Genomic DNA, 18,002 nt, shown 5'->3' on the forward strand with positions numbered 1-18,002 from the left:
TATTTGAACATTTTTTTGTTTTAATTTTGTTTTCTTTGCTTTTCCCATCTTTTCCGAGAAAATTTTGGGTTTTTTAAAGTTTATTAAAGTTTAAATATTTAATTCTATAGTTATTTTCTATTTTCCCTGCCCATTTTGCACTATTCTTCTGAAAATTCGTGAGAAATCAAGGTTTTTTTCGATTTCTAGAATTTTTTTTGGATTACCGAATTACACACCTGGAATCACTCCGGCCAGTGGAGCGCACTTGCACACCCCCCGCTTTTCTCAAACTACAGCGCGCTGCAGCGGCTCTCCTATATCTTCACCAAGAATGGTGTGAAATTCTGTGTTCAGTTGGCGCAGTGGGTAGTGCGCTCCGTTTGGTAGAAACACTATTTGGTTCGATTCTATGTAGGGTGTTTCTTTTTTTTTTTGTTAAAGTTTCACTTTTCTTTTTTTTTCCGGATAAAACTTATTTTTTGACAACTTTTAGCCCCTCAAAAAGCTCTGATAAAAGGCTTAGACGTCAGGTCCCAAAATTGAAAAAAAAAGTTCCAAAATTTTTATTAATTTTTTTTGTTTCTTTCTTTGTGAAGTTTTTTTTTGTAAATTCGATGAAAATCGAACGTTCCTTATGAAGGCACCCTTAAAGAATACAAGCTGGAGTAAAACCAGTGAGAAAAGCGGGGGTGTTCAAGTGCGCTCCGCTGGCCGGAGTGATTCCAGGTGTGCAATTCCGTTAGCGTAATTTTTTTAAATTTATAAATAACCATTTATAGCTTCCGGTCAGGTTCTTTCTCATTAAAACCACCACATTTTTGGTAAAGATTTTTATTTTAAAATAAACAAAAAATTCCCTTTTTAGAATTCAATTTTCCGATTTTTCAAAAAAGAAACCACCGAAAAAATCGGGTTGTCCCATTACGGTTTGATCTACAAAAAATGCGGGAATTTTTTGCCAAAAAATGTGACGTCAGCACTTTCTTAACCATGCGAAATCAGTTGAGAACTCTGCGTCTCTTCTCCCGCATTTTTTGTAGATCAACGTAGATCAAAGCGAAATAAGGCACTCTGGCACCACGTGGTGTGGCAAATGAAAATTTTTGGAAATTTGGCAATTATCAAGCTCGAAATTTATGGGAAAAATTCCCGAAAAATGAGAAAAAACAACATTTCTGAATACTGTAGAAATGATTTTTTTTTTCGGGGATTAAATAAAACGTTTTCCCCCGAGTGTCCCATTACGGTGTGATCTAAAAAAAATGCGGGAAACAAGACGCAGAGTTTCGAACTGTTGTCGCACGGCTAAGAAAAATTCCCGCATTTTTTGTAGATCAAGGCAGCCTGGCACCACGTGCTATCTGTGAGAAATTCTGCAATATCATTCACCCTTAAAAATAGAATTTAACAAATGAATTCATTCATCAAACGATTGAGAAATAATGAATAACGAGAGAATGGACCAGTTTATAAGAGAGAGAAAAACGAAACGAAATGCAAATTTAAACAAATTCAAATTCAAATAATCGTTATCATTTATCTCCGTCCAATTCTCATAAGTGTTCCCAAATTACAGCTCTCACACGGCACAACACCTTCATTTGGAAATTGTACGTATTCCTGTTGTCGAGACATTTGTCGCTTTCCGATTCTCATCATGTTTGACAAACTACCACGTTTAAGGGCTTGGAATGGGGGACGCATTACACTAAAAAAAAGAATGGAAATTAGAGATTCTCGAGTTTCACGTAAAAAAGTAAAACTTACTCCTGATCATTTTCAAAGTTAGCTCCAAAAACATTGAATACCAAAACCAAAAGGCAGAAGAGAATTGACTTGCTGAACATATTTTCTGTGAAAAAGCCTGACTTTTTCGCGAGAAAAAAGTCTCGAAATGTCGATTTAAATGGCTCATCTCACTATTTATATTTCAATTATAGCGAGCTATCAAGGCTATTAAGTGAGACGAGTAATTATATCTAGAGTTATTATATAGCTTTTCTAATTAAGTGCGACTCAAAAACTCAAAAACGTCACCCCCTCATCCATTCCCGTAATAACCTAGATAAATAAATAAATAATAAGTTTTTGAGATAATAGGCTGCGAAAAAACATATAGATTAGGAAAACTTTTGAAACATCAAAGTTTTTTTTTCCGTTCATCGTTCACCTTTTGGAATTTTGCACAGAAAATCGTTTTGAAAATATATTTTAGATGAATCGAATCGAGAGAATTTTGGAGGGATTCGATCCGGTGAGCAATGGACTTGATGAAGATTTTGTGCTCACAAAGTTGACTGGAATGAAGGGTTGTGGGTGTAAAGTTCCAAGGAATGTGCTCCTTCAATTGCTCCAAACTTTTAAAACTGATTTAGTCATTAATAATGATGAAGTTGGTGAGTTTAATTGAAAAATTGCTCAAAACAGGAAGCTCATCCAACAGAAAAAATTCAAATTTCGTTTTGAACTTTGAAAATCAAAACAGAATGTACATTTATTACGGGAACATAAAATTCCAAGAATGCGTACTGCACAACATATTTGACGCACAAAATATCTCGTAGCGAAAACTACAGTAACTATTTAAATGAACTACTGTAGCGCTTGTGTGTCGATTCACGGGCTCGATTTTTAGAATGAATGCCCGTAAATCGACACACAAGCGCTACAGTAGTCATTTAAATAGTTAATGTAGTTTCCGCTACGAGATATTTTGCGCGTCGAATATATTGTGCAGTACGCATTCTCAGAATTTTGTGTTTCCATAATATCTGATATTCAGAAATGCCTTCTATTCTATTTAAATAATTTTTTTTTTAAACTCAAATTCCCTTCCAGACATTGGTCTCGATAGTTGCGTAATTCCACTCCGTCATCCGGGTCTTCGACTCGTACAAACCACTGATTTCTTCTATCCACTCATTGATGATCCATATATTATGGGACGTGTAACATGTGCCAATGTATTGTCTGATTTGTATGCAATGGGAGTTTCCGAGTGTGATAATATGCTTATGCTGCTCGCAGTGGCTATTGATTTGAACGAGAAGCAGAGAGATATTGTCGTTCCGTTGTTTATTCAGGGATTCAAGGTAGTTTTCAGTTGAGATTGTTATGGAGACGCAGAAAAATTATTCGCGATTTGAAATAGATCAAAACATCCCACCCCCAAAAAGTTGGGTCTCGTTAGGTATTCACGTGTATCTGGCTAGACCCCCCTCTCCAAAATTTTGCAAAAGGGCGGGAAAAAATATTTGAAATCGCAAGAGGAATTTTCACGCAGCGCGTTGAAATAGTGTATGCATTTGCGCGTGACGGTGTTTGCACAAAATACACCGAGGGGTCGAGCCAGAACACGGCCCGAGAAGTGGTACCTGTACGCAATTTGTCTACCGTACACCTGGACGTTTGGGCGCGTTTTTCTCAAAAACGACTGGTCCAGTTTTTTTGTGATGCATATAAAAAATGTTCGAAATTAAATTCAAAATTTTTTGGACCAAAGCTTTTTTCCTTAAAACGCGCCCAAACCTGGCTAAACTGCAATTATCAGTAGAGCGCGTTTACACTGATGTACCCTTTGCCGGGCCGTGCAGAAACCCGTGGGTATTTGGCGACAAAATCCTAAATTCAAACGTTTCGAGCATTAAATTTTCTGCCAAAAACAAATACGAAAAACTTCAAAAATTCCAGGATGCAGCTGACGAAGCAGGCACAAAGATCCGTGGTGGCCAAACAGTCCGTTGTCCTTGGCTTCTGCTCGGCGGAGTTGCCACTTCAGTTGCTCATGAATCAGAAATCATAAAAGTAGATCAAGCAGTTCCTGGAGATGTTCTGATATTGACTAAACCAATTGGAGGCCAGGTTGCCGTGAACTCGTACGAATGGATCAAAAAGAAGAACGGAAAAATTGAAGAGCTCAATCTAGAAATTCCAAAAATCGAAAAAGCATTCAAACAAGTCTGCGAGCAAATGAGCCGTTTGAATAGAAATGCGGCGAAGCTTCTTCACAAATACGATGCTCATTCTTCAACTGACGTCACTGGATTTGGACTTCTAGGCCACGCCGAGAATTTGGCGCGAGTTCAAAAGCAGCCAATGGAGTTTATTATCGAAAAGCTTCCAATCATTGAGTATATGGATGAAATTGCTGATAAAATGATTGCAAAAGGAGGAGAGGGATTCAAATTGTATCAGGGAACATCAGCAGAGACAAGTGGTGGACTTTTAATTGCAATGTCGGAAGAGAATGCAAAAGTAAATACGAAAATTTGGGATTTTTCCCCAAAAATACGGTCTCGACACGACTATTACGGGGACACAAAATTCTGAGAATGCGTATTACGCAACATATTCGACGCGCAAAATATTTCGTAGCGAAAACTACAGTAATTCTTTACATGGCTACTGTAGTGCTTGTGTCGATTTACGGGCTCACTTTTTGAAATTAATCATTTATACAGTAGTCATTTAAATGGTTACTGTAGTTTTCGCTAAGAGATATTTTGCGCGTCAAGTGTGTTGCACAATACGCATTCTCAGATTTTAGTGTTCCCATAATAATTATCTTCTAATGCAAAAAGGTGTGCGCCTTTAAAGATTACTGTAATTTCGAAACTTTGTTGCGGTGGAATTTTTATCGGGTCTCAGCGCGAAAACAGTTTTTTTTTTAATTTTGCGGTTGCCTCACTTTCTTTCCATTTTTCAACAAAATAAATTCGTTTTTAGCGAATTTTCTCGTTTTCTTTTCATTGTTTCATTGAAAATTGCAGACACAAAAATAAAATAAAAATTCGCGCCGAGACCCATCAGAATAAATCCGTGCGCCTTTAAGAAGACATCCCAATTTATTGTGAAACGACAATACCGAAAAACTTTTACCGAAAAACTAAAAGAAATCTATGACAATTCATTCCTCCCCAAAGAAATCTTGAAACTACAGTATTCTTTAAAGGCGCACATTTTTTTGCATTCAACAAAAATTTGTCGTCTCGAGACCAGGCACAGTATTTTTGGGGCGAAAATCGCCATAAAAACACGTTTTTTTTCCAGAAATACATTGCCGAACTCTCCTCTCTTGACAACGCACCCGCATGGATTATCGGCAAGGTCACTGCAAAAACAACGGATTCTTCGATTGCCCGCATTCTGCCTGATGCCGTTCGTATCTCTGTTCCCTCTCATATTTGACCTGTTTTCCTGTTTCCCCACTCTTCTTTTTCTCTTATCACTTGTATTTATTTGTTTCCAATGCTTTACCTGCTTTACCCTGTGATTGTATTTTTCTTCAATTCTTTACATACCTCATAACAATTTTACCTTTTTTTTTTTCATACAATACAATTTTAATTTAAACGTTCAAGAATGTCGGAAATAGATCTAACTTCCGAGTACTCGTGCTCCAAACATTCCAAAAATCCTGAAACAGCCGGCGAGGAGTTCGACGTGAAAGTTGAAAAAATATATGAAGATTTAAAAAATTCATCGATTGAACGGCAAGAGGATATTCCATATTTTCCAAATGGAGAAATGACTCGAATTGATATTTGGGGTCCAGAAACTGCGGAAAAAGTATTTATAATGATTCACGGAGGTTATTGGCTGGTGAGTTTGTTTGTAATCCACGTTTTGGGTCTCACCACGATCTCAAAATAACGGAGAATGGGTTACTGTACTCATTAAAGGTGCATACCTCAATTTGTAATAATTTTTTCTAGTTTCTAGGAAAATCGCCTTTTTTGGTGTTTTCTCTATTTAATAAATACTACAGGAACACAAAATTCTAAGAATGCGTATTGAACAACATATTTGACGCGCAAAATGTCTCGTAGCGAAAACTACAGTAATTATTAAAATGAATACTGTAGTCGATTTACGGGCTCGCTTTTCGAAATTAATCATTTACTTATCGATAGAATATTAAGTAAGTATTGAGAAAATAATACGAAAAAATGGAGAAAATAAATTCATTTAGAAAATCGAGCCCGTAAATCGACACAACCTCTACAGTAGCCATGTAAAGAATTACTGTAGTTTTCGATACGAGATATTTTGCGCGTCAAATATGTTACATAATACGCATTCTCCGAATTTTGTGTTCTCGTAACATGTGGAGAGCACACAAAAACAGAAAATCTCCAGATTGGAAACCGAAAGAAATGTTTGGCTGTCGTCCACGTGGCACAAAAGCTTGGCTACACTGTAGTCAGCGTGGGATACGACTATGCCAACAAGGATCATGTATTGAGCAAGACGATCGTTGAAGCTTTGGAAGGAGTTCAGGTTGGCGGGAAATTTAAATATTTCAGAAAATGTTCTAAAATATAAATTCCAGTTTGCTCTGAAAAAGTTCAAGAATGCGAAGAAAATTGTGATTGGAGGACACTCAGTCGGAGCACACCTCGCATTTCAAGGTAATAATTAAACAAAATATTGCAATTAAATCTGGAAGTTTGTAAATTCTTTATTCACAGAATTTATATCAATTATTGTGCAAAACGGGGGCCGGGGTCTTCATATAATATAGAAGAGGTTGCAATACTCTTTCTACAATTTTCTAGCAATATAATAATAAAAATAATAATAGTATACACGTGAGTTGGGTGATGGTGGGGGTTAGGATTCAAATGGAAATGAATAAAAATTGCCTATGTGTATCTAGTACAAGGACATTGATTGGAGCGCTTCGATAATCTTCTTGCCCGACGAAAATCTTTCGAGGCGGTGGGCGTTTCGCATCACTCGTCCGTGAATCTTCTCGAGCCACATGCCGTACATCTCCGATTGCTTTTGATCTCGAGCATTCTGACCGAGAACACAAGTCTGGATCATCTGCTGAACAACGTAGTTTCCATATTGATGGAAGAGCAGAATGTCGAGAGCATCACGATTTGTATCCGGATGTGGAATATATCCTTCGAAGATCTCGTTCATCATCTCGGCAACGAGGCGATATGGAGCACATTCAAACGCCACTTCGACCACGTGGCTAGCGTACTTCTCCTGTGACATTGAGAGCAAATTTTGCCTGGAAATGGAAAAATACATTTGAAAATTTGACTATATAAAACATACAGAAGGCACTGCTCAATGATGATATCTCTGTAGACAGCCAACGCATCTCCACACTTGATAACGTGTTGTACCACGTAGTTCGCAAACTCGTTGGAAGCCAGCTGGGTGCAGTTACGAGTGACTCCAGCCATCAAACTGCGAAGAAGAATGACACGATGCTGGTAGCACTGAGCATATTGATCAGTCGACAAAGTTTCGACGGTCGATTGAATGACACGGCACCCATATTTGTCCTGGCAAACGTGGATGAGATTGTCGTCGTCGGCGAAGAAATCCACGAGGAAAGTCCACGAAGAGACTGGAAGCGTCTTGACAATCTTCTGAATCACGTGGTTTCCGTTTTGATCGATGCTGAGACGGACGAGGTGCGTGTCACGGAGCTCCAACGACAAACGAGTCGCAAGATGAACATCAAGCTTCTGAATAGCCAGTTGAATGACGCGGCACGCACTCTTGTCAAGGCAGAGATTGTACAAATCAGTAGCCAAGTGCTCCGTAAGAATCTCCTGCTCCTCAGTGTTCGAGCACTCCAAGACACGTTGCACAAAGAAGTTGCCAAACATGTTAGAGCAGAGCGACAAGAAGATGGCACGATCCTCGACCAGTTTACGGAAGAGTTTTTGGTGGACGTCGTTGTCGTTCTCCGTTGGATAATGCTCCTGAAGGAATCGGCATCCATTCTTATCGGTGGCAAATTCCACGAGAGCATCGTTGGCGAGCACATCCTGAAGAGTGACCGAGTCCGAGACATTTCCCTCGCCGTCGCCAGCCCAGATTGGAAGTGTGCATTTGTGGCTGCGGGTGGTCGAGCTGAAAATTTGATTATTTTTTTGAAAGTTTTAAAAATTGAGGCTCCAAGTCACTGGAAAACTCTAAACTCACTTCAAAGACTTCGAGAACGAGGCGTTGTTCTCCAAATCGATAAGTCTAACGGCCTGTTGAGGATAACGAGCCGGAGTCGTCATCGGTGTAGAAGTGCGCCATTTGGAGAATTGTCCTCCAAATCCTTGACGATTCGGAGCCCAAGCGCTCTGTGGTGTCGGTGAGGAGCTCCGAAATCCCATCGAAGAGTCCACTTTCCGATTCGGCGTCCAAATGTTGGTGGAGCTGTTGGCGTTGAAGCAACCACCGAATGTGCCACGAGCCTCCGTCGCCGTTGGCGGGCTCTCGTAGTAGCGACCGAGGTTAGAGGAACCGGTGTTTTGACTCATATTGGTACGGAGACTACCTGAAAATTTATTTTTTTGGAAGACATCGACGTTTGAATGGACGGAATAAGTGGAAAATACGATAGAATTAATGAAAATAAGAGAGCAAAATTTTGGGACGCGTCCTCGAAGACAAAAAATGAACAAAAATGAAGAAATCAGGAACCAAAATGCAAAAAATCCCGCGTTAAAATAAAAAATCCAAAATTTCCCGCGCAAAAACGAAATAAAGTACTGTAGAATTTAAAGGCGCATGTCGACGCTGCGCCGATGGGTCTCGCCACGATTGATAAATTTTGCATACCAGGAATAAAATTTATGAAAAGTTCTTGTATTCTCACTCTGTGCAAAAAAATAGCGCTTTTTTTTTGTTAAATCAAAGAAAAAAATATTTCCAGCTGTAACACGGATCCATGACCCCCGAATCAGTGGTGCCTACCTCAGCGCGGGCATCTACAAAATTCAAGAACTGACTTCCACGACTTATGGTCACGATCTTGGGTTGACTTCAGAAGAAGCAGAAACTTGTAGTTGTGATTATGAGCTTATGAAGCATGTCCGGTTCCCGGTGTTAATCGCATGTTGCAGACGGGAATCCCCAAAGTTGTACCAACAAAATCAGGATTTTTCTAGTCAAGTTGCAAATGCTCAGTACAAGGTTTGAGCTATTTTGGACCGAAAAAAAAACCCCGTTTTAGGGTCTTGGCACGATTTTTAAAATATTTTTTTAACGAGTTTCACGCCAAAACCACGTTACCTGGTCTCGACACGATAGATTTTTGCTAAATGAGAACAGATATATGCGCCTTTAAAGATTACTGTAGATTTAAAAATATATTTATTTTATTTGGAAAACTCATATATTACGATAAAAACACATTCTTAAGAAAATAGATTATTTAAAATTCCGCAAAAACCAAATTTCAAAAGTACAGTACTCTTTAAAGGCGCACACCTTTTCATATTCGTCGTGTCGAGACCATGTATGGTATTTTTGACGCAAACCCCATAAAATCTCACGTCTGGATGATAAAACACGAGGAAACAACAAAAATCTATGAAATTTCGAGAAAATTACAGTAGTCTTTTTTTAAAGGCGCACGTATTTTCGCAATCAGCAAAAATTTGTCGCGTCGAGACCATTTTTGTTTCAGGAATACGAAAATGAAGATCATTTCACAATCCTGACAGAGCTCACAAAAGAGGAGAGCATCGTGTACGCCGACTTCTTCAACTTTCTTTATTCAATTTAATTGTACATTTTTTTTTCCAAAAAATAAAAATCAGATTTCTTGTTGGGTGTGGGAAACCTACAAATCTACATGAAAACCTTAAAATATAGCAAATTGTTTAACAAGGTTTCATGACTAAAATGAAGTAAATAGATAGGAAACATGTGGGTTTAGGAGCAAAAAAAAAAAGATACAGACAAGAGTGAATATATATTGAAATTACAAGTATTTTATTATATTTTATTTATGGTAATTGTGGTCCAGTGCCAGAAACGGGAGATTTTGTAGAGAATTGTTGCATCCAAAATGACAATGGTCCAACCACATAATCAATGTCAAGCTGGAATTTTTTTAGTTGTAAAATCTATAATATTTTTGTAAAAAAAAGTACTGTCTAATTTAAAAAAAAAACGAGCGTCGTTTTGCAAACCCGCGGCGCGCTTTTTCAAATAATTTTACAATTTTTTGGCGAAATTCTTGATTTTTGATTATTTTTCGAATTTTTTTTTGTGATTAGCATTTGAAATCGTCAATATAAACCTATTTTAAAAATAATTTTTTTTTATTTGTGGCTCATTTATTTTCCCTACATTTTTCAAGAAAATAACTTTGTTTTTAGCGAATTTCGTGATTTTCTTTGAATTTTTCTGTAAAAAGTAATTTGAAACAATTTTCCAAATTACAAATAAAATTTTGTACATTTTTTTTTGAAAACTGATTTAAAACAATTTTAACACAAAAAATGAAAAGAAAACGACAAAAATTCGATATCAATGAAGTTGCTAAAATGATCAAAAATCGAGGATTTTAATAGCAAAAAATTCTAAAAAATGCAAAAATTGAATTCACAATTGTTTTTTTTTTCGTGTTTTTGGTGAAAAAAATTCTATTTTCAAAAGGAAAATTGACCCAAAAGAAGCAAAAAATTATGATATAGATGTATCCGTTCCTGAAAAATTCAAAATTTTTGAATTTTCAGAATTTTTTTGCATTTTTCACTTTTAAAATAATTTTTTATTTGCTTTCGGGGAACACTTTTTCGAAAAATTTTTTGTCCACGAGTAGCACCGTGCGCCCGCAGGTTTGCAAATGGACGCTCCTCCTCTTTTTCTGTGCAGCACTTCAGTTTTGCCAGTATTATGCACCTTAATACTATTAGTCCATTGCGAACAAGCTGGAATTAGGCTTTGAGCCTTCTGAGCCTTTTGATAGGCTTGTTGCTTAAAATACGGATCTTCAATTGGTGTCTCTTCTCGATTAATCATCGCAAGTTCTTGATTCGACGCTGCTAGCGATGAGATACTTGTTCCAGCGGTGGTGGTTGCAGCAAGTTGCTCACGAAACCATACATCTTCCCATGCTCCTCCATCTCCTTGAATCGATTGAATTCCACTCGAGACCGGTGAGACTACAGAATTGAAAAGATTTCTCGCAGGTTTTCCAACTACTTGACTACTTCCACTGAGCGATGCTGAACGCGTTTTTTCAGTCGACGGCGGAGCAGCAGTTGCTTTTGGAATTGATTGTTTTTGAGTCGAGCTGATTGCTTTAAAAGCAGAATTATCACTTAAACTGATACGCGAGCTTTTCGGTTTTTCAGCGCTTCCCAATGCGGTTGGAGTGGCGGCTTGTGGAAGAATTGCTTGTGGTTGAATAGGTTTTCCAATTAAATGTCCAAGCACAGCTGTTGGTGTAGCAGGAGAGTTAGAAGTTGGAGGAAGTGGATGATTTGGTGAATGCATAATTGTGTTGACTAGTTGAGTATCAAGCCATCCTTGATGAGATTCCAGAGTTTGAGGTGGGGCACTGCTATCCGATATTTTGTGATGTTGCCCTGAAAATTTATGATTTTAGAAAGGTTCTAACTGTAAGGATATTGCTATAAATGGCTCCACTTGATTTTTTCGATTTTTCAATGTTTTTCAGGGAAATGTTTCAGGGGAATCGAAAAATTGGAAATCGAAAAATCGAAAAACAAAAAATTTCGATTTTTCAAATTTTAAACAACGAAAAACAAAACAAAAAAGTGATTTTCAATTATTTTAAACCCGAAAAACTGAAAATTTATATTTTCCGATTTTTTTGAATCGAAAAACAAAAAATTTAGAATTTTTTTCAACCCGAAAAACTGAAAATTTCGATTTTTCAATTAAAAAAAAAGGTTTTTTTGCTCAAAATGACAGAAGCCAGTCTCAATATATTCCAAATATACTCAAAATTTTCAAAATTTTTATGTAATTTTTCTAAATTTTTCAATAATTTTTTTTTCGATTTTGCAAAGAAAAAAAATTCCACTGACTTGATTATAATTATATTTGGATTCCCGCGCGAATTAATCACCTAGTTTGAAATTTTTTTTCGTTTTGTTTTAAAATTTGGAATTTGCGGTTTTTTTGCCGAAAAATGTCTGAAAATGTGATAATTAATGTTCCAGATTATCATTTTTCTAACAAGGAAAATTCGAAAAAAAAAATACGCAAAAATGTTGAAAATACAGTAGATCATTAAATTGCGCGGGTGTACTCAAAAATAATTCAGTTAATATTCGATAATTTCTGTTGCAAAATTACAAAAACACAAAATTCGGAGAATATGTATTGAGCAACATATTTGACGCGCAAAATATCTCGTAGCGAAAACTACAGTAACTCTTTAACTGGTTACTGTAGTGATTGTGTCGATTTACGGGATCTCTCAATTTTCGAAATTAATCATTTATTTATCGATAGAATATTAAAATTAAGCAAGAAATGATAGAATAATTTGTTGTGAAAAATCGAGCCCGTAAATCGACACAAGCCCTACAGTAGTCATTTTAATAATTACTGTAGTTTTCGCTACGAGATATTTTCGTCAGATATGTTGTGCAATACGCATTTTCAGAATTTTGTGTTCTCGTTATTCTGTTAGTTTTTTCTCAATTTTTTGGAGATTATTTTGGCAAAAGCATTGGTGTCGCCGAAATCGATTTTTGGTTATTTTTTGAGAAGCCGGAAACCGAAACTTTTCGATTTCGAAAAAAACCGGAAAAAATTCTGAAAATTCTCCAAAATCGGCATTTTTCATGCGGAATTCGATAAGCTTTCAGAAAAGCAACAGAAATTTCACATTTTTCGCGATTTTTAAAAAGTTTTTTGAGCCAATTGAAAATCTTAAAAACCGGCAAGCCTGGCCAAAAAAAAAACCATTTTCCTTACAAGGATGATCAGAAGTCACAACAGGTTGCTTCAAGTCCATCGGCATAGCGAATCCAATTTCCGCTGAAGGATCTGCCGGACTTCCAGCTTCTTCAGATATCATTGGACAATTCTGCGGAGCACCAGAAAACTCATTCAAGCTGGCTCCAGGCTTAAGTGGAGTACATATTCCAAGAACAGCAAGAGTATCGAGTCCATTAACTGCTGGTGACATATCTGGTAGAGTTGGACGAGCAACTTCTCCAGCCGGCGGATTTTTAAACGCAGAAAACAGTTCTTCACTGGTAAGTCTTTTATACATCGGACGAGTTGGAGTTGCATCCTCCGGCACTGGTGGTGGTGGCTGTGCTGGGAATAACTGTGAAAATATTGAAGAAGATGGAGTAGATTGCACAGCTTCTGCTTTTCGTCTTCTCAGCTTTTCCTTCTCTTTTTGAACATAAATCTGAATATCTTTCACAAATGGCATAACCATATAAAACTTGTTTCCTTGTAAATATGCTGGCAATTCATCTGTTTTGTCAGTTGGCAAATCATCGATTTTGAACCATTCGATTTTTCTGGAAATTTTACTGTTTTTTTGGTGGAAAAATCATTTAAAAAAATTTTCAAATTACTACAAATTTTTCCCTGATTCCGAATATCTAAGTGAAAAAATTAAAAAAAATTTCCCTAATTTTTATACAGGGAAATTTTTTGTGAATTTTTTCGCATAGATATTCGGAATCAGGGGAAAATTTGCAGTCAATTAAAAATGTTTCTGTCAGAAAATATTTTTTTTTTTTTTGGTGTTTCTCGATTTCAGATAATTCTAATTTTTTTTGTAGAAAATCCCCCATGCAAAATTTAAAATTGTCAATTTATTCGCCATTTAAAAAAAAAGAGAAAGGGCTTCACTATCCGTTTCAGCGAGTAATGAAACTTTTGTAATTATTTTTTTTTGTTGAAAATTTGAAAATATTTGTAAAGAGTGAAATTTAAAAATACAACTTAAAAATGTGGTTTTTTGTGTGAAAATTTACAAAAAAAAATTGAAATATCGGAAAATGGCCTCAAAATTACAGTAACCATTTCGTGAGGTCGTCACAGTTTTTTGAAACGAAAATTTCACAAAATTTTGTAATTTTTCAATGTTTTTATAGGAATATTTCCCAGACGCGGAAATTTGTGCCGAAACTACGGTGAAAAAAAAATCCCGGTCTCGGCACGACAAATTTTTGTCAAATACAAAAATTTATGCGCCTTTAAAGGTTACTGTAATTTCAGATTCTGCGGAATTTTTATCAATTTTTCCAAGTTTTTCGATTTAAAAAAAGTCTCAACAAAAACACTTTTACAAATAGAAAAATCTATTTTTATTTGTCGTGTCGAGACCAGGTACTGTATTTTTTTCGCAAAAACCATGAAACCTCACGTCTGGTTGATAAAACACGTGGAAATAACAAAAATCTGTGAAATTTCAAGAAAATTACAGTAGTCTTTTCTTTAAAGGCGCACGTATTTTTGCAATAAGCAAAAATTTGTCGTAACGAGACCAAGTACCGTATTTTAGGCTTAAAAATCGCAAATTTTGGGGAAATTTAATTGTTTTTAACGAAAAAAAGTTTTTCATAGTCATTTTCGGCCTTCACGTTTTTTTTTGATTTTTCAAAGAAATTTTTTTTTTAATCCAAAAATCCAAACCGAATCTCTTTCCGAGTCTGTGGCTGAAAATTGAAATCCTTCGGTACATTCTTCACCAAATACAGTCGAACCATTCCATCATTGATAAATCTTTGGAATTTCTTCTCCTTCTCCGAATAAATTCCAAAATCAAATCCAGTTTCTTCAAAAGTCTCTCGAATCGCCGCATCTCTCGGTGGCTCTGCCTGATTGATTTTTCCTTTCGGAAATCCCCAATTTTTTCCTTTTGCAAAATACGATTGAACAAGTACGACGTGGTCCATTTCCGGATCGACAAGAATTGCTCCGTACGTTGGAACTGTTGATTTGTATTCACGGAACTTGGCAAGAACCTGAAAATGTTCAAAAAATTGATAAATTCTACGCAAAAAAAAACCAACTTCATCAGCTCGATGAGCATATTTTCTCAAAACTCTGCAATGCTGGCACATTTGAAAATTGAAATCACGAGAACCGACATTCGGGCATCCACTGATTTTGTCATCTTCAACCATATGATCTATGTAGTACCAATGAGCAAGTTCAAGATGAAAGCAAACGCGAATGTTATCATTGATCTGCAAAATATCGATTTTATTGAAATTTTTTGAAACGCGTTGAATTTTTTTTTATTTTCGCGATAGTCGCCTGTTCACTTATGGGGTATTCGGAATTCGTGGAAAATTTTGAGTCATTTTAAAATATTCCCCGAATTTCGGTACTCCACTTTTAAAGGTGCACGGATTTTTGAAAGATATATGGGGTTAATCATGTGATGACGAAAAATGCAAAAATGTATTTTCATACATTTTTCCCCCTATTCATGTGTAGAAAAATGTTTTTTAAAAAACGCATGCACTTTTCGACATTTTTCTACATTTTTCTACATCGACCGACAGTCCACTTCTCATGCTGAAGACGAGAGACGCAGAGAAATACCACACATCTCTCTGCGTCTCTCGCCTTCAGCATTTAAAGTGAGCTGTCGGCCGATGTAGAAAAATTTCGAAAAATGTAGAAAAATGCATGCGTTTTTTAAAAACATTTTTCTACACACATGAATAAAAGAAAAGTGTATAAAAATACATTTTTGTATTTTTCGTCATCACATGAATAACCCCATATAGATTTCAAAAATTCGTGCGCCTTTAAGAGTAGAGTACCGAAATTCGGGGAATATTTTAAAACGACTGAAAAATTATCTACTGATTCCGAATATCTACGGGAAAAATTTTTTGAAAAAATTGTGATTTTATATTTCAGCTTGAAAAAAAAATCTATTATGGGGTTATTCAAGTAGTGTCGGAAAATTAAAAAGTGTAGAAAAATTACGCCACAACTGTATTCAAGTATATAAAAATATGTATTTAAATACATTTTGCTACAGTAGTTGAATAACCCCATTAGCACACTTCAAATTATTTTCAAACTCGCACCAAAGACATTCTCATTGGAGCGCTCCGCTTGTGTCGATTTACGAGATTTTTTTACCAGCTTACATGCAAATTTCAGTTTTTTTAAACAAGTTGATTTATTTTTTCTGATTTTTTTGTGAAATTCTGTTTCTTAGTGTCAATTGAACATTTTATCATTTTAAACCTCGAAGAATTTTGTAACCAATTAAAGTCCGCGAGTTTTATAATTGACACAAAAAATCGAAAACACATTTTCAAAAACAAAAATGAAGGAAACTCGCTGAAAAACGAAAATCAGCAAGATTGAAACTCTCGTAAATCTACACAAATATCGTAAATCGACACATGGTGCTTCTGGCGCGAAAATTCGGTGTTTGAAAAATCTCATGGGTGTACAAGCGATTTCAAGTTGAAATATAAAATCAGGGAAATTTTTTTGAATTTTTTCACTTTGAAATTCGGAATTAGGTGAAAATTTGGAGTAATTTGAAAATATTTCTCAGATTTCGGTATTCCATCTTCAAGTAATTAGGACATTCCTTTCAAAATAAGTTTAAAAATCAAAATTCCAAAAAAATTTCTATTTTTTTTCAATTTTTTTCCAGGAATTCCCTATTCCAAAACCTTTACGAACCTCACACTCAACCATATTACTAATAAATCTAAATTCCAATTCATCAAGTATATCTGTCGGAATCCGTGGGCCTTTATATTGCTGCTGCTGCTGTTGATAATTCTGTTGTTCCGGTGCCGTCGTATTCCTGGAAGATCCCTTCGACGTAGAAACCTGCCGGGGTCGCTTCGTCTGCGAGATCCGAGCATTTTCAGCCTGTTGCTGCATTCGAGCCCCAACACTTGCTCTTTTCGGCTGCTTTTTCTTCTCTTCTGGACCAGGAGCCGGAGCAGAAGCCGGAGCCTGAGCAACAGCTTTTTTGCGTTTTTCATTCTTTTTCGGCTTTGATGTAGACGGTTGCTCACTCAAATCAGATTTATTTTGTGCTTGTTGTAGTGATGCGAGAAGTTTTTGTACACTTGATGGCGGCTCTTCTGTGCTTTTATTTTGTTTCTGAAAGGAAATATTTTTTGAAAAAATTGAACGATTTTTGGGTTTTTTGCACCAATTTTCAGTAGAAATTTCCATATTTTTAAGTTTTCCGACTTTATTAATTTGTTTTCCATAAAAAAGTTCTTCAAATGTTAAATTATTGATTTTAAGTCCAATTTTAAAGTTTCTTCCCGATTACCAAATTTTTGTAGAAAAATGTCTGAAAATTGGGGAAAAACCCCCAATTAATACATTTTTTCCAATCTTCAATTTTCAGATATTTTTTATGGAAAAAAAAACTAGCTAAAACTCTGAAAATGCATTTAATATCAATAATTTAACATTTAAAACACTTTTTTTAACGGAAAATTGTGAAAACCAATTAATACAGGGCGGAAAACGCTAAAATATCGAAAATGACGTCATTTATGTGGAAATTCAAATTTTTTGGCGCAAAATTGAAAAAAAAAATCAATTGAAAAATTCAGAAAATTTCTACGTTATTTTCGCAATAGGGGTAATAACCGACAGACTTCCACTAGGAAAATGGCTCCCAAAACATTGAATTTCAGGTTCAAAATTCCGAAAAATTGCATAATTTCAATTAAAAAATCTCGAATGTTCCTATTTTTCGTGTCCCAGCGGTCGAAAATTGATTTTTTATTGAATTTCGTACTATTTTGAAGTTTTTTGTCGTTTTTCTCACGTTATTTAGGTAAATTTGAAGCTTTGGGTACCCAAATCAATGAAATAACTCGAGAAAAACGATAAAAATCAGCAAAATAGTACAATAATCAAATAAAAAGTAATTTTCGACATCTGGGAACGAAAAAAATCGGCAAAATTCGAGATTTTAGCTGAAATTATGCAATTTTTCGAAATTTTAAACCTGAAATTCAATGTTTTTGGAGCCAATTTTCTAGTGGAAATCTGTCGGTTTTTGCACAAACTGTCCAAAAAGTGTGTAGAAATTTTCTGAATTTTTAACGTGAAAATCGGCAAAATTAGAGATTTTTGCCAAATTTAGGTGAATATTCGCTGAAAATCGCACTATTTTGAGCATTAAAAATCGAAAAAGTTACATTTTTCCAATTTTCAAGCTCAAAAATTCCAAAACTACCTTGCTATTAGTGCTGTTACTTGCCATTTTGAAAATGTGCAAAAGTTGTAAAAAACTCTGAAAATTAATA

At 35.7% G+C, this 18,002-nt stretch overlaps 5 protein-coding genes across 10 annotated transcripts; 2 read left to right on the top strand and 3 right to left on the bottom strand.

Moving 5' to 3' along the window:
- Positions 1–1,388: 1,388 nt before the first annotated feature.
- nlp-17 (Neuropeptide-Like Protein) lies at positions 1,389–1,861 on the bottom strand. Its single transcript, NM_070202.9, has 2 exons — positions 1,750–1,861; positions 1,389–1,690 (listed from the first exon to the last, which is right to left on the bottom strand). The coding sequence occupies exons 1-2, from the start codon at positions 1,827–1,829 to the stop codon at positions 1,519–1,521; spliced, it is 252 nt and encodes an 83-aa protein (NP_502603.1). The 5' UTR covers positions 1,830–1,861; the 3' UTR covers positions 1,389–1,518.
- Positions 1,862–2,197: 336 nt separating this feature from the next.
- Positions 2,198–5,334, top strand: seld-1 (putative selenide, water dikinase; the record flags this gene model as incomplete). Its single annotated transcript, NM_001383238.2, has 4 exons — positions 2,198–2,378; positions 2,821–3,074; positions 3,673–4,236; positions 5,032–5,334. 4 exons carry the CDS (start codon positions 2,198–2,200, stop codon positions 5,167–5,169), a joined length of 1,137 nt encoding a protein of 378 aa, NP_001369794.1. The 3' UTR covers positions 5,170–5,334.
- Positions 5,335–5,342: 8 nt separating this feature from the next.
- Positions 5,343–9,552, top strand: afmd-2 (the record flags this gene model as incomplete). Of its 3 annotated transcripts, none has more annotated exons than NM_070204.3 (5): positions 5,343–5,583; positions 6,121–6,261; positions 6,314–6,392; positions 8,660–8,919; positions 9,416–9,552. In NM_070204.3, the coding sequence occupies 5 exons, from the start codon at positions 5,344–5,346 to the stop codon at positions 9,512–9,514; spliced, it is 819 nt and encodes a 272-aa protein (NP_502605.2). The 3 variants fall into 3 exon arrangements, with proteins under 3 accessions (NP_502605.2, NP_001293952.1, NP_001293953.1); NM_001307023.3 differs by having other exon boundaries at positions 5,509–5,583; positions 9,416–9,514; NM_001307024.1 differs by lacking the exons at positions 5,343–5,583; positions 6,121–6,261; positions 6,314–6,392 and having other exon boundaries at positions 8,809–8,919; positions 9,416–9,514.
- puf-3 (PUM-HD domain-containing protein) lies at positions 6,426–8,281 on the bottom strand. The gene is made up of 3 exons (NM_070205.8): positions 7,936–8,281; positions 7,054–7,863; positions 6,426–7,006 (listed from the first exon to the last, which is right to left on the bottom strand). The coding sequence occupies exons 1-3, from the start codon at positions 8,262–8,264 to the stop codon at positions 6,637–6,639; spliced, it is 1,509 nt and encodes a 502-aa protein (NP_502606.1). The 5' UTR covers positions 8,265–8,281; the 3' UTR covers positions 6,426–6,636.
- dcap-2 (m7GpppN-mRNA hydrolase dcap-2) lies at positions 9,488–17,989 on the bottom strand (the record flags this gene model as incomplete). Of its 4 annotated transcripts, NM_070207.7 has the most annotated exons (7): positions 9,488–9,833; positions 10,639–11,327; positions 12,691–13,250; positions 14,374–14,705; positions 14,754–14,930; positions 16,402–16,833; positions 17,933–17,989. In NM_070207.7, 7 exons carry the CDS (start codon positions 17,957–17,959, stop codon positions 9,738–9,740), a joined length of 2,313 nt encoding a protein of 770 aa, NP_502608.3. The 4 variants fall into 4 exon arrangements, with proteins under 4 accessions (NP_502608.3, NP_502609.2, NP_001293937.1 ...); NM_070208.6 differs by lacking the exon at positions 17,933–17,989 and having other exon boundaries at positions 16,402–16,908; NM_001307008.3 differs by lacking the exon at positions 17,933–17,989 and having other exon boundaries at positions 9,738–9,833; positions 16,402–16,608.
- Positions 17,990–18,002: the final 13 nt, after the last annotated feature.

The sequence above is a fragment of the Caenorhabditis elegans genome, chromosome IV (genome assembly GCF_000002985.6).
Source record: "Caenorhabditis elegans chromosome IV".
NCBI classification, from domain to species: domain Eukaryota; kingdom Metazoa; phylum Nematoda; class Chromadorea; order Rhabditida; family Rhabditidae; genus Caenorhabditis; species Caenorhabditis elegans.